This window comes from Rhinatrema bivittatum, chromosome 5 (assembly GCF_901001135.1).
Source record: "Rhinatrema bivittatum chromosome 5, aRhiBiv1.1, whole genome shotgun sequence".
Classification (NCBI taxonomy): Eukaryota; Metazoa; Chordata; class Amphibia; order Gymnophiona; family Rhinatrematidae; genus Rhinatrema; species Rhinatrema bivittatum.
Window position 1 is genome coordinate 148,048,179 of NC_042619.1, and position 16,066 is coordinate 148,064,244.

General features: G+C 43.8%; 1 protein-coding gene across 1 annotated transcript in view; it reads right to left on the reverse strand.

Annotated features, from left to right (window-relative positions):
- DIAPH3 (diaphanous related formin 3) overlaps window positions 1–16,066 on the reverse strand; it is a 1,173,174-nt gene that overhangs the window by 995,810 nt on the left and 161,298 nt on the right. Inside the window, exon 5 of the mRNA XM_029602990.1 lies at window positions 5,285–5,415. Within this exon, the coding sequence (XP_029458850.1) occupies window positions 5,285–5,415 (131 nt within the window). The remainder of the gene's footprint in view (window positions 1–5,284; window positions 5,416–16,066) is intronic.

The window sequence follows — 16,066 nt, forward strand, 5'->3', positions numbered from 1 at the left end:
GTGCAGCAAGACTCCAGTTCCCCCGATGCCGAAGGCACAGAAGGCCACTATGGCATTGTAAGCAATCACGCACCTGGATGGCAACAAGGGTGATCCTGGACCTCAACAGCGTCAAGGGTGACCATGGTACCTGAAGATGGGCCCGGTCCCAGACGCAGTCCCGACATCAATGCGTCGCACAAACAACTCACTGGTCACAGCTGTGCACAGGCAACCATTCAGGGGCATGGCACCAAGGTGTGGCAGCAAGCTGCTAGCCCAGGTCCACTCACTCTCTCTCCCAGGGAGACTACATTGCCAAGGCTGGTAAGCAGGAGAGGAGGTAATATCATCCAGGATTCCCGCCCATGGAGAGTAGTTCCTTGAGATGTGGGGTGGATGACCTCTCCTTTCCATAGGAACGGCATGGTCCTCTATCCTTCCACCATCTGAATCCATCGATGAACAGCCATGGAACTCCAGCCCGGGTACAACTCAGGCAAGTCCCCAGGCTCAGCGGCCTACACGGATCACCGATAGACTGCATAAGTCAGTCCTGTCAGCACTGTGGAAAAAGAGAAAAAAAACAGAGCAAAAAGAGGACAAAAATAAAAAAAAAAATTTAAAAAAAAAGCTCCTGCAGTTTTTGTAAGACTCTGCCAGGCTGCACAGGGGAAAGCCCATCATGCGGCTGGCAGATAATTGGAAAGATGAAAAACAGAAGAATAAAACTACTTTAAGAGAAAAGGGAAGAAAACAGCTGCAGCTCTGGGAAAAAAAATCGCTTACAAAAACTAAGAGAGCACACCTGAATACCGTGAGGCACACACCTTTGAGACTACACAGCTCCACAGAACAAAAAAGACTGAGGGACTCTGCCCAGGGGGCAGAGTAATGACTACAGCTGCACATGCTCAGTAGGGCACACTAAAAGATAGAGTTTTTTGAGATCAAAGCTCTGTGCCGGGCTCCATCCAATGATGTCACCCATGTGTGAGGACTACCATCCTGCTTGTCCTAGGAGAAAATGCAGTCATTTGATTCCAGAAAATTGTTTGAACCCTGGCCAAATTGAAGATTAAGCCTAATAAAATATATGCATATGAAAAACAGAAAATATAGTCTTGAATTACAAAAATTGCAAAATAGTGAAACTGGTCAGATATGTCAAACATTGCTACTGTTTCTCTTAGTATTTATATGAAAAGAATACACTACTTTAACATTCTTCATTCTGATACAAAACAAAACAAGTTCAGTTTCTACTTTGAGATAAAATGGTCAAAGCCAGAAGTGATATTGAGTATCTAAGTCTTAGGTCCTGACAGCTGTTCATTGAAATGCACAGCTTACAGCAGAAAAATGACTTATTAGATGAAAAAGGAAACAGCAACAAGAAAATTATCATCAATTGAACTATATATTATCATCCTTCAGGAAACCACATCAGTCACTATTTGTTTTATACTTGTCAGCACAATACAGTACAACACTCAATGCTATGAATGATCTGCCTTCATTCAAGAACTTACAAAGTGAAGAAACATAGTAAATGAGGGCAGCTAAAGACCAAATGGTTTCCTCCAGTCAGCCCAGAAAGCAGTTTTGGGTTGCAACTGCTGCGCCATGCAGATTTCCAAACCCAGGCTTTCTTGTAGCATAATGAAGTAGGAGAACATCACCCTGGTGTAGCAGGAAGTGATCCTGTAGCAAGGACCTGCTCTCCAGGTGATGTATTGTCCTCTCGCACTGAGGACAAATCTCCCAGGACTACTGCCCAGGAGGGAAGGGTTAGGCCGGCCATCATAGTTGGTGATTCAATTATTAGAAATGTAGATAGCAGGGTGGCTGGTGGACGTGAGGACCGCCTGGTAACTTGCCTACCTGGTGCAAAGGTGGCAGACCTCACGCGTCACCTAGATAGGATTACAGACAGTGTTGGGGAGGAGCCGGCTGTTGTGGTACATGTGGGCACCAACGACATAGGAAAATGTGGGAGAGAGGTTCTGGAAGCCAAATTTAGGATTTTAGGTAGGAAGCTGAAATCCAGAACCTCCAGGGTGGCATTCTCTGAAATGCTTCCTGTTCCACGTGCAGGTCCCCAAAGGCAGGCAGAGCTCCAGAGTTTCAATGTGTGGATGAGACGATGGTGCAGGGAAGAGGGATTCAGCTTTCTAAGGAACTGGGGAAACTTTTGGGGAAAGGGGAGACTTTTCCGAAAGGACTGGCTCCACCTTAACCAGAGTGGAACCAAGCTGCTGGCACTAACTTTCAAAAAGGAGATAGAGCAGCTTTTAAACTAGAACAAGGGGGAAAGCAGACAGTCACTCAGCAGTGCATGGTTCGGAGAAATGTATCCTTGAAGGATACTAATGAAACAGGAGAGTTAGGGCATCCCAACAGAGAGGTTCCATCAAAAGCAAACATAGTTCATATGCCTATATGTAAAAAATCACCAAAGCTAATGATTACCAAATTATCCCAAACAACTGAAAAGCAGGTTGTTAAAACAAGCAAAAACCACACTTTGAAATGTCTGTATGCCAATGCCAGAAATCTAAGAAGTAAGATGGGAGAGTTAGAGTGTTTAGCAGCAAATGATGAGATTGACATAATTGGCATCACAGAGACTTGGTGGAAGGAGGATAACCAATGGGACAGTGCTATATCAGGGTACAAATTATATCGCAATGATAGGGAGGATCAACTTGGTGGGGGTGTGGCACTTTATGTCCGGGAAGGTATAGAGTCCAACAGGATAAAGATCATACAAGAGAGTAAATACTCAGTAGAATCTATATGGGTAGAAATCCCATGTGTGTTGGGTAAGAGTATAGTGATAGGAGTATACTACCATCCACCTGGACAAAATGGTCAGACAGATGATGAAATGCTAAGAGAAATCAGGGAAGCAAACCAATTTGGCAGTGCAATAATAATGGGAGATTTCAATTACCCAAACACGAGAGTGCAGAAGAAAGTAAGTCCAAACCACAAGGTAAATCAAAACAGCTCTAAGGAGCCTGAAATTTTTAATTCTTTTTTGAATGGCAACTCCACTGACTTGCAATCACACCACAGTATAGACCGCGTCCCCCGACACGGTCCCGTGTTTCGCCAAGGGCTGCATCGGGGGGGAGCAACAAGGTTATCAAGGCACTGTAAATAAACATACAAAGGTTAGGACATAAGCTGGACAAAGCCGACATGTTAATACTATTTCAGATTCAAATAAATCGCATACCTGAATGCAGAGCAGTTTCAAAAATGGCAGGGAGCGCGTCCATCTTGACTGCAGACAGGTATTTAAACCTACCGGAGTGAGCGCGAAACTCAGGTTGACAGGTCACATGGTCACTAGGGGCCAATCAGCGTGGCCCCCGTTCCTGAGGCGCAACTAGCAGTGCATACAGCAAGCAATCTCTGGTGACCCCACACTCTTTATGTGAACAGATGCCATTCCAATTCTCGATTGAGCCCTTTCGGGGCTACTGTATCGAGGCGGAATGTTTATTTACAGTGCCTTGATAACCTTGTTGCTCCCCCCCGATGCAGCCCTTGGCGAAACACGGGACCGTGTCGGGGGACGCGGTCTATACTGTGGTGTGATTGCAAGTCAGTGGAGTTGCCATTCAAAAAAGAATTAAAAATTTCAGGCTCCTTAGAGCTGTTTTGATTTACCTTGTGGTTTGGACTTACTTTCTTCTGCACTCTCGTGTTTGGATATTATTGAAGTGCAGTTCTCCTGCTCTGTGGTGTTTTTAGATTTCAATTACCCCAATATTGACTGGGTAAATGTAACATCAGGACTTGCTAGAGACATAAAGTTCCTGGATGTAATAAATGACTGCTTCATGGAGCAATTGGTTCAGGAATCTACAAGAGAGGGAGCTATTTTAGATTTAATTCTTAGTGGAACGCAAGATTTGGTGAAAGAAGTAACGGTGGTGGGGCCACTTGGCAACAGTGATCATAACATGATCAAATTTAAACTAATAACTGGAAGGGGGACAATAAGTAAATCTGCAGCTCTAACACTAAATTTTAAAAAGGGAAACTTTGATAAAATGAGGAAAATAGTTAGAAAAAAACTGAAAGGTGCAGCTGCAAAGGTTAAAAGTGTTCAACAGCTTGGACATTGTTTAAAAATACAATCCTAGAGGCGCAGTCCATATGTATTCCGCGCATTAAGAAAGGTGGAAGGAAGGCAAAACGATTACCGTCATGGTTAAAAGGTGAGGTGAAAGAGGCTATTTTAGCCAAAAAAATCCTTCAAAAATTGGAAGAAGGATCCATCTGAAGAAAATAGGATAAAACATAAGCATTGTCAAGGTAAGTGTAAAACATTGAGCAGCATCCATGGCACCCGATGCCCACAATGGTGACTCTAGCGGTATCCACTCCATCAGCACCCATGGGAATTCCCCAACTTTGAAGTTCTGTCAGGCTCCATCTGATTTCACTCCACATGAGGACTGCCATCCTGCTTGTCACTGAGAATCTATAGCACTGGTCAGTAATGAACATCTTATGAGCAATTCCAGGAACAACATTTACAGCTGTTTTGTGAACATATTTAAGGAAAAAAAAATTAAGTTGAGAACACATTTTTCTCCAGAAAGAAGAAAAAAATAAAATAAGTAGGCTATGAATTGTTGAATAAAGTCATGAAAAATGAACTTCAAAAAGAACCAAAAATACCTAACCAGGGACACTAAAAAAGAAAACAAAAAGCACTAGGAAAATGAGCAAAAACAAGTCAAGAGCACAACACACAGCAAAAGACTAGCAATCTGTTAGTCCTAGAGCTAGAAAATTAAAACAGTCACAGCTGGCTCACTTTCACATAGGACCCTTAATGGAGGTGCTTAAAAGCTTCTCAAAATGCCACAACATTCCCTCCAGAAAGTTATGCAAAACGTTACATGATTCATGTGTGCTGCCTCCTTTGAGTGTGCTTGTATTCAAAGGAAAAAAAACACAACATATTGGTACAATTTTGAAACTGTCCCATCAGTTCCACAATTTTGAAACTTCTTATATGCCATTAGTCCCACATTTGGTGCCAAAATAACAGTCTCCACCTTGTCTACAAGTTTTCACTGCTTGTATTTGGTAGCTAAATATAAGATTGAATGCTTGAAATAGGGCTGGAGCCCTGATGTTGGTTACCATTTATTTGCCAACTGATGTAAATTAACCCATGTGTACTGTTATGCATTATATCCTATACCCAATTAATACTAATACAAAATAATCACAAAAAGTGAAGAATATTTATAAAAAATTAAATTTATGCAAATACCTGACAGGGTTGCTAGTGAGCGATACACGAAGAGACTGTAAGTATGTGACAAGTTGTTCATCTGCAGCTCCTGACTTCAGTTCATGGATGAATTCCTGAGGTGAGATCTGTCTGCTACTCTTGAGGCTCCCCTGCATTGGGCAGAAAATAGTATTTGCTTATCCAGTATCCCCACTAGTTAAAATATATATCACATCAATCATAGCTCATAGACGTTTAATATATATAAACTCTGTACCTGTTGGAAAAATAAAACATATCTGTGATAACCAAGTTAATTATACTCACAAATAGTTTCTACATTTTGTTCTCAATGTAAAAAATAATTCAGGGTCATTCTATATATTAATTTGCTATTTGCTACTGTGTGTCAAAGTACAAAACAAAAAATATCTGAATTTAAATCATATTGTGTATTCCTGAAAAGCCTTAAAGTTATGATTGTGTGGTTGGCACATTTTCAAGAAATTTCATCAATTACTTACAATTTTGCTAAATTTATATGAGGAAGAAAGTTACATAAGAGAAATTGAAAATATCAAGACCATGTTAACTTAAGTATGCAAATTCAAGCCAAAACTGCAGCACCAAACAAAATTGATAAGAGTATTCAAAAAAAAGTGTGGCAAATTCTGAAAATATCAAATGCATATGAAGCCTTATGGAAATTCAAAATACCTTTCAATTTAAAATCAAGAACTGAAGAACAAATTGCATCCAACTCTATTGTTTCACTAAAATGGAGGTAGACTTAAACATGAAACAACCGAAAGAAAAATGTTTAGTACTAAAAACAAAAAAAAAGCCAGCAAGTTACTAATATTCATCCTGAACCAATTTAAAACATCTTTCTTACTGGAGTCAGCCTGGCGGCTCAATGGAAATGCTGTGCAATTCCATGCAAAAGGTCCCTGGGTCAACCAAGGTGGGGTGTACTTAAGTTTAACACATGCTAGCCAGATTTAGAGTCCATGATACAGGGGTTCCAGACCTTGAGACCATGCTGTAATGACCAAACTAGAAACAGCTGAAGGATCTTATAAGTGCAGAAAAATGGTAGTTGTGAATGAAAGCTCCTGGTACCAGGAATGAGCTTTGTTTAAAAAAAACTAAAGAGAAAGGAGCAACTAGCAGGCCAAAAAGAATGTATCATACTAGGTTTAAAAGTTTCCTGAGCCTCAAATTTAATTCAGAAAGCTTTACAAGTGTCTCACTGAAAATGTTCAACGGTCACATTGAACAATTAAAAAAAATCAAAACACACACACATATCCCAGACTGGCAAACTTTCATGAGAGAAAGCAATTTAATTACAATATAGAATTATATACCCCTTTAACACAAAATACAGAAATTTGCAGTTTAATTACAATTTATAGTTTATGCCCTCTCAGGCAAGAAGATGTGCCTAATTTTTTGGCACAGTTATTTTCAATCTATTAAAATAACCAAATAGTAATTTTGTATTGCTCTGTTTTCTGTTGACATTTGTATTTTATTTAATTTTTCTCTTGCACCCTACTTCCAACTTCTCTTCTATGATGGCAGGTAGCAGGTCAAAGATTTGAGGCTCCTCTCAAGCCTTTAGTCCACTACAGCAGAGACTATTCATCCTGGAGCTGGGAAGATTCCAATTTATAGGTGCCCAAGCAGTCATTGCAACTGGAATATTCCACAGATTATCACTAAATGTTTTTCAACAGAAAGAAAGCTCTAGAATGAGGGGTCATGCAAAGAAGTTGAAACGGGGTAGACTCAGGAGTAGTCTTAGGAAATAATTCTTTACAGAGAGGGTGGTGCACGCATGGAACAGCCTCCCGATGGAAGTGACGGAGACCAAGAGTATAGCAAATGTTGCTTACCTGTAACAGGTGTTCTCACAGGACAGCAGGATGTTAGTCCTCACATATGGGTGACATCACACGATGGAGCCCAATCATGGAACACTTCTGTCAAAGTTTCCAGAACTTTGACTGGCCCCTTGTGGGCATGCCCAGCATGGCACTAACCCTGCAGCCAGCAGAGGTCCCCCTTCAGTCTTGTTTAAAAGCTAAGGCAGTGCCAAAAAATAAAATAAGAAAACGTAACGAACCCAACATTGCGGGGCGGCGGGCGGGTTTCATGAGGACTAACATCCTACTGTCATGTGAGAACACCTGTTACAGGTAAGCAACATTTGCTTTCTCACAGGACAAGCAGGATGGTAGTCCTCACATATGGGTGAGTACAGAGTTGAGGATGTCCGAGAAATGCACCAAATGTACCCAGGTGTGCAAGGCGCTAGGACTGGGATAAAATTTGGCTCAGGCCATCCTGAACCCTAACAGGCATAAGAACATAAGAAAATGCCATACTGGGTCAGACCAAGGGTCCATCAAGCCCAGCATCCTGTTTCCAACAGTGGCCAATCCAGGCCATAAGAACCTGGCATGTACCCAAACACTAAGTCTATCCCATGTTACCATTGCTAATGGCAGTGGCTATTCTCTAAGTGAACTTAATAGCAGATAATGGACTTCTCCTCCAAGAACTTATCCAATCCTTTTTTAAACACCGCTATACTAACTGCACTAACCACATTCTCTGGCAACAAATTCCAGAGTTTAATTGTGCGTTGAGTAAAAAAGAACTTTATACGATTAGTTTTAAATGTGTCCCATGCTAACTTCATAGAGTGCCCCCTAGTCTTTCTACTATCCGAAAGAGTAAAATAACCGATTCACATCTACCTGTTTTAGACCTCTCAATTTTAAACATCTCTATCATATCCCCCCTCAGCCATCTCTTCTCCAAGCTGAAAAGTCCTAACCTCTTTAGTCTTTTCTCATAGGGGAGCTGTTCCATTCCCCTTATTATTTTGGTAGCCCTTCTCTGTAACTTCTCCACCGCAATTATATCTTTGAGATGCAGCGACCAGAATTGTACACAGTATTCAAGGTGCGGTCTCACCATGGAGCGATACAGAGGCATTATGACATTTTCCGTTTTATTCACCATTCCCTTTCTAATAATTCCCAACATTGTTTGCTTTTTGACTGCCGCAGCACACTGAACAGACGATTTCAATGTGTTATCCACTATGACGCCTAGATCTCTTTCTTGGGTTGTAGCACCTAATATGGAACCCAACATTGTGTAACTATAGCATGGGTTATTTTTCCCTATATGCATCACCTTGCACTTATCCACATTAAATTTCATCTGCCATTTGGATGCCCAATTTTCCAGTCTCACAAGGTCTTCCTGCAATTTATCACAATCTGCTTGTGATTTAACTACTCTGAACAATTTTGTGTCATCTGCAAATTTGATTATCTCACTTGTCATATTTCTTTCCAGATCTTTTATAAATATATTGAAAAGTAAGGGTCCCAATACAGAACCCTGAGGCACTCCACTGTCCACTCCCTTCCACTGAGAAAATTGTCCATTTAATCCTACTCTGTTTCCTGTCTTTTAGCCAGTTTGCAATCCACGAAAGGACATCGCCACCTATCCCATGACTTTTTACTTTTCCTAGAAGCCTCTCATGAGGAACTTTGTCAAACACCTTCAGAAAATACAAGTATACTACATCTACCGGTTCACCTTTATCCACATGTTTAACTCCTTCAAAAAAGTGGAGCAGATTTGTGAGGCAAGACTTGCCCTGGGTAAAGCCATGCTGACTTTGTTCCATTAAACCATGTCTTTCTATATGTTCTGTGATTTTGATGTTTAGAACACTTTCCACTATTTTTCCTGGCACTGAAGTCAGGCTAACCGGTCTGTAGTTTCCCGGATCGCCCCTGGAGCCCTTTTTAAATATTGGGGTTACATTTGCTATCCTCCAGTCTTCAAGTACAATGGATGATTTTAATGCTAGGTTACAAATTTTTACTAATAGGTCTGAAATTTCATTTTTTAGTTCCTTCAGAACTCTGGGGTGTATACCATCCGGTCCAGGTGATTTACTACTCTTCAGTTTTTCAATCAGGCCTACCACATCTTCTAGGTTCACCGTGATTTGATTCAGTCCATCTGAATCATTACTCATGAAAACCTTCTCCATTACGGGTACCTCCCCAACATCCTCTTCAGTAAACACAGAAGCAAAGAAATCATTTAATCTTTCCGCGATGGCCTTATCTTCTCTAAGTGCCCCTTTAACCCCTCGATCATCTAACGGTCCAACTGACTCCCTCACAGGCTTTCTGCTTTGGATATATTTTTAAAAGTTTTTACTGTGAGTTTTTGCCTCTGCGGCCAACTTCTTTTCAAATTCTCTCTTAGCCTGTCTTATCAATGTCTTACATTTAACTTGCCAACCTTTATGCTTTATCCTATTTGATCCTTCTTCCAATTTTTGAATGAAGATCTTTTGGTTAAAATAGCTTCTTTCACCTCCCCTTTTAACCATGCCGTTAATTGTTTTGCCTTCTTTCCACCTTTCTTAATGTGTGGAATACATCTAGACTGTGCTTCTAGGCGGAAGGGTGTTGGTATGTCACGTTGTAAATAGGTTATGAAAGACAAACTGGCCGAAGATGGAATCTTGTCTTCCGGCTTTGTCCAAGCAATAGTGGGCTGCAAAGGTGTGGAGAGAACTCCAGGTGGCAGTCCTGCAAATGTCAAGAAGCGGCACCGATCGTAGATGTGCTACTGAAGTCGCCATGGCCCTCACAGAGTGTGCTTTAACAGTCTTGAAATGGAATGCCCGCTTGCTTATAGCAAAAGGATATGCAGTCCGCCAACCAGGAGGAGATAGTCTGCTTACCCACAGGCTTCCCTAACTTGTTAGGGTGGAAAGAGACAAACAATTGAGTGCTTTCCCTGTGGGCAGCTGTATGGTCTAGGTAGAATGCTAGAGCCCGTTTACAGTCAAGGGTATGCAGAGCCTGTTCTCCTGGATTGGAATGGGGCCTGGCAAAGAAGGTAGGTAGTATAATGGATTGATTAATGTGAAACTCCGATACTACCTTAGGCAAGAACTTAGTGTGAGTGCGGAGTTCCGCCCAGTCCTGCAGAAGTTTAGTGTAAGGCGGATAGCTAACTAGAGCCTGTAATTCACTAACTCTGCGAGCCGAAGTGATTGCCAGAAGGAAAATCACTTTCCATGTGAGATAGCGAAGATCACAGGATTGAAAAGGCTCGAATGGTGATTTCATGAGCCGACCCAAAACCAGATTGAGGTCCCAAGAAGGGGCCAGAGGACGCGTGGAGGCTTGAGGTGAAGCAAGCCCTTCAGAAAACGTGTTACAAGGGGTTGTACTGATATGGATTCATCCCCGACACCTTTATGGACATGCATTCTGATGGAAGAATTTTTTAGACCTGGCTTATAAGTGCCTGAGATAGCCCAAAAACTTCATGATAGGGCAGGTAAAGGGGTCAAGGGACTGAAGAGCACCATGACGTAAACCTGTTCCATTTGTAAGAGTAAGATTTTCTAGTAAAAGGCTTCCATGAAGCAATCAGGACACGGGAAACTGGTTCAGAAAGGTTAAGTGGCTGAAGGATTAACCTTTCAGCATCCATGCCGACAGGGACAAGGATTGAAGATTGGGGTGGCGGAGGCACCCGTCGTTTTGGGTGATCAGTAGCGGGTCCTTTCTTAAGGGAATGTGCCTGCGAATGGAGAAATCCTGAAGTATTGGAAACCACACTTGGCGTGGCCAGTGGGTGCTATCAGGAACATGGCTCCCTTGTCCTGACGTAACTTCACAAGAGTCTTCGAGAGAAGAGGTGGAGGGAATGCATAAAGTAGACTGGTTGCCCACGAGAGGGAGAATGCGTCTCTGGGCTGAGAGTGTTTGCTGCGAATGAGAGAGCAGAAGTTGTCTACTTTGCGGTTTTGAGGAGACGCAAAGAGGTCTGAGGATATCCCCATTGTTGGAAGATGGAGTTCGCTACCGAGGGGTTGAGAGACCACTCGTGCGGTTGAAAGATGCGACTCAGCTTGTCTGCCAACACATTGTCCACTCCTGGCAAGTAGGTGGCCCTGAGGTACATTGAATGGGAGAGAGTTTCCGCTTATATCTGTGCAGCTTCTTGACTCAGAAAGAAGGAGCCTGTGCCACCCTGTTTGTTGATGTACCACATGGCCACCTGGTTGTCCGTCTGGATCAGGATAACTTGATAAAAGAGGTGATCCTGAAATGCCCTGAGCGCATATCTGATTGCTTGAAGCTCCAGGAAATTTATTTGTTGTTTGGCTTCCTCTGGCAACCAAGATCCTTGTGTCTGCAGATTGGCCACATGGGCTCCCCAGCCGAGATTGGAAGCATCAGTGGTGAGAGTTAATGGAGGTTCTGAAGCCTGAAAGAGCAAGCCGTGGAGGAGACTGATCTGATTTTTCCACCAGGCAAGAGACTGACTGAGTTAGTTACGTGGCAATGGTCGACAGGAGCTGAATGCTTTGAGTCCATTGCATGACTCGTGGTCAAATGGGCCATTGGTGTGACCTGAACTGAGGACGCCATGTGTCCCAGGAGAATGAGAAAGTGGCGTGCAGTCGCAGAATGTTGAGACTGCAGCTGGTATGCAAGAGACACATGGGTGAGAGCTCATTGTCGAGGCAGAAAAACCTTTGCCTGCAAGGTGTCCAAGTCTGCCCCAATGAACGGACAAGGTTTGAGATGGGATTAAATAGGATTTGTCGTAGCTGGCGAGAAATCCTAATGAAATTAGAGTGCGTAAGGTTAGATTGAGTGACGACAGAGCAGCTTGCTGAGTGGGAGCCCTGATTAACCAATCGTCTAGATAGGGGTAGACGTGAACACCTTGAGTCCTGAGGAAGGCTACTACGAAGCATTTTGTGAAGACTCATGGCGCAGACACTAGGCCGAATGCAAGCACTCTATAGTGCTTGGGGCCTACTAGAAACCTCAGGTATTTGCAATGAGATGGAGTTATCGCAATGAGTGTATGCATCCTGGAGGTCCAGAGAGCAGAGTCAGTCTTCTCTTTGTAGAAGAGGAAGAAGCGAGCCTAAGGTTACCATTTTGAATTTCTCTCGCTGGAGGTACTTGAGGGCCCGTAGGTCGAGAAAAGGACGAACGCCTCCCAATTTTTTGGGAATTAGGAAGTACCGGGAATAGAATCCTAGGCCGTGCTGAGAGTAGGGTACGGGTTCTATCGCCTTGGACTGGAGAAGGAGAAAGACCTCCTGATCCAGAAGGATGGCGTGATCGGATGTTCTCCACGTCGGTAGAGGTGGGGAGTCAGGTGGCATGGAGAGAAAGTTCAGCTGGTAACCCTGAGCAGTGATCGCCAGTACCCATTGGTCTGAGGTGATTGAGTGCCATATGTTGAAGTGGCAGTCAACTTCCCACTGATATGTGAGGCAATGGAAGCTGGCTGCAGCTCTCTAGGTAGAAGTCAAAAACCTGAAGCAGGTCCTGGTTGAGGAGCTGCTTGCGGTTTTTGTTTCCATGTCTGATGAGACTGGGCTTTTTGAAAAAGGTCTCGTGGAACGGGATCTGGTTGGTGGCGGGTAGGACTTCTTCGGGCAGAAGAACGACTTCTTTGAGTCCTTTCGGAAGGGCTGTTTTCAAGAGTAGTCAGAAGGCATCATAGAGAGCTGTCTTAGGGTCTCATGATGGTCCTTAAGTTCCGCCACCGTCTGTTGAATCTGATCGCCAAACAGATTATCTCCTACACAGGGTAGGTCGGATAACCTGTCTTGTACCTCAGGGCAAAGGTCGGAAGACTTGAGCCAGACTCATCTCCTTGACGAAATAGCGGCTGCAGATACCCTAGTAGCAGGGTCAAAGATATCGTAAGATGATCTGATCTCATGCTTGCCCACCTCAAAACCCTTGTTTACTAGGGCTTGGAGCTGATCTTGAAATTGCTGAGGCAGGGAGTCTGTGAAATCTTGTATCTGCTTAAAAATGACCCTATTATATTGGGTCATATAGAGCTGATAAGCGACAGTTCGGGAGAGGAGCATTGATCCTTGGAAGACACGGCGACCAATGGCATCTAGAAACTTCTGTTCCTTGCCAGGGGGAAAGGAAGTGTGAGGCTTTGATCTCTTTGCTCTTTTCTGTGCAGATTCTACCACTACAGATTGGTGATCCAATTGAGTTTTCTGAAAACCCGGAGCAGACTGCACCAAATAGGTAGTGTCAGCTTTTCTGTGGACTGGAGCAATGGAGTCAGGATGTTGCTAGTTCTTCTTGAGGAGATCCAGAAGAACCTGGGGGATAGGGATGGAGGTTATTTCCTTGGGAGCATCCAGGAATTGTAGCAACTCCATCATCTGATGTCTATCATCCTGTTCAGTCTGTAATTGGAAGGGAACCAATTCAGACATTTCCTTCACAAAATTTATATAGGAAAAGTCCTCTGGAGGAGAACGCTTTCTACTTTCAGTGGGTGAAGGTGGTGAAGGCAAATCATCGGTGTCTGGGGAGGAATCATCAGTCCAGGTATCATAGGGATCAGCACCCGCCCCTCTAGGAACTAGAGGAGGACGGGGTAGTGCAATACCAGAGGGTCCTGGTCTAGGCTCCGAAGGAATAATTGGAGGCACTGATGAAGGCATCGAAGGCACTGGCGCAGGCATCAAGGGCATCGATGGATAGCTCGGTGGCGCCGACGGGCATATCGGCACTGATGGTTGGACTGGTGGCGATGGACGTATCTGCATCAGTGGCTGAGGTAGAACTCCCGATGGAGGGCTGCGGAACGGTGTTTCTCCTCCTGATGACAGACTAAGCGGGGAGGGCACCGGAGCCGTCAGCAACCTGGGGACCATTGGTGGAGAAGCTGCAATGAGCGCTTCCATCCTGGACAGCTGCGGTGCCAACGCTGCCGGAATCAGGTCAGTGGGCGGTTCCACAATCTGTACTGGTGTCTGTGCCGGAGGAACCAGGAGTCGTTGCATCGCCTTGTCGATGGCCTCCTGAACCATCCGGTCCAGTTCTTCTCGGCAACCGGAAGCAAGCAGCCCCGGCTCCGGAACAGAAGAAAGAGGCAGAGGCATAGCCGGAGGGGCCACCGTTAAAGGCGGAGTTGCGGCTCCTGCAGGTGAGGGTTGCCTCGGTGACCCGGTCGCCAAAAAGGTCAATGCCTTTTCTGGACGGGGTTTCTTCGACAGCGGCTCGGACGATGGCGAGGTCGATGATTTCGTTCCCTCGATGGTCCGAGACTGTCGATGGCGATGTTTGTCTCTACGATCCCCTCTGTCCTGAGGGGGAGTAGAGGGTGTCAAAGGCTGAGATGTCGTTGATGCCGGATGGTCACCGGATGTGGTTGATGCTGGTGTGAAGTTGACTGAGCCGGTTCAGACGACGTCGATGCAATGGACGGAGTCGGGGTTTGAGCACGGAAGAGAAGTTCCATCTTCTCCATTCTGGCCTTGCGACCTTTTGGTGGCATTAGGGCACATTTGATGCAGGTCAAGACATGTGCTCTCGTCCAAGACCCATTACACAGACTTTATGGGGGTCTGTGATGGACATGGTGCGATTACAGTCTGGGCACCAATGGAACCCCGACGCCATGGCAAAAATTGAGCCACAGTATGGTCGACGGTCAGTAGGCCGCGAGAGCCAAACTAGACAGTAATCGACGGAGAACGGGTAAAAAACTTACCGGAGTACCGCGGCTAGAAAACCAGACCAACAGATCCCCATATTAAGACGTTCATGGATCACGTTACATGATCGCGACGCCCTCGAGTCGACTGCTGATTCACCCCAGTATAATGTTACAAAAACACAACAGTTTGCTTTAAATGCGCTAAAGAAAAACACATCATCAAGCCAGCGGTCAAAGGTGGGGCAATGGTCCTACAGGATAGAACTACCTACATTACGACAGTCACAGAACATGTATCTGATAGTAGTAATTACCAGTGCCTAACACAAGACCCTGGTCCCACATTATATCAAAGAATCCAGGAACAGCTATGGGCGCCACCATGGCCCCTAGCTTGGCCAACCTTTACATCCACTTTCGGACGAATTTCACATTGGACTCACTACATAGATATTTCCTTCTTTTGGAACGGAGATGAAAATAGTTTACATCAGTTTTTGGACTAGTTGAATTCTTTGGACATTAATTTGCACTTTACTATGCAATATAATATACAGATTAGTTTTTTGGACATTTTAATTACACAACATGATATTTTTGAAACTTCATTATACAAAAAAACCTACGGATAAAAATGTCCTTTTACATTTTTCTAGTTTTCATGCTTACAGTTTAAAAAAATCTACCAATAGGACAATTTTTGCGTCTCAGTCGTCTTTGCTCCACCAAGGTTGAATTTTTGAGACAAGCTCAACATATATCCACTCGATTGCTCCACCGTGGATATCCTTCCAACATTGTTAAAAAGGCTTTTAAACGAGCCTCTAATGCCCAAAGACAATGGCTGTTGCTGGATAAAACAAGTGATTCTGATAAAGCTCCTCTAGTATGTACATTTAGGCATTCCACAAAATCTGCTTGCATTGCAGCCATTGTTCGTAAATATTGGCATCCCATTTTTGCAGAATTTCCAGTTACTGCGTACAGTCGGGGCAAGAATTTATGGGATCTTTTGACTCATTTTTCTACAACCTGAAGTATTTGCCCACTGACCGTCCTATAAAATTTGGCCATGTCAAAAAAGTTCTGTGTGCGCTCAAACCTTACCAGGACAGTCCTGGACTGACCATATGAGCAACACCTATCTAGCAAAGGCTAACTCAAATTGCACTACTTCTCATGTAATTTACATAATCATTTGCACTTGTAATAAATATTATATAGGCAGAACCAAACGGCAAATTCATACAGCGA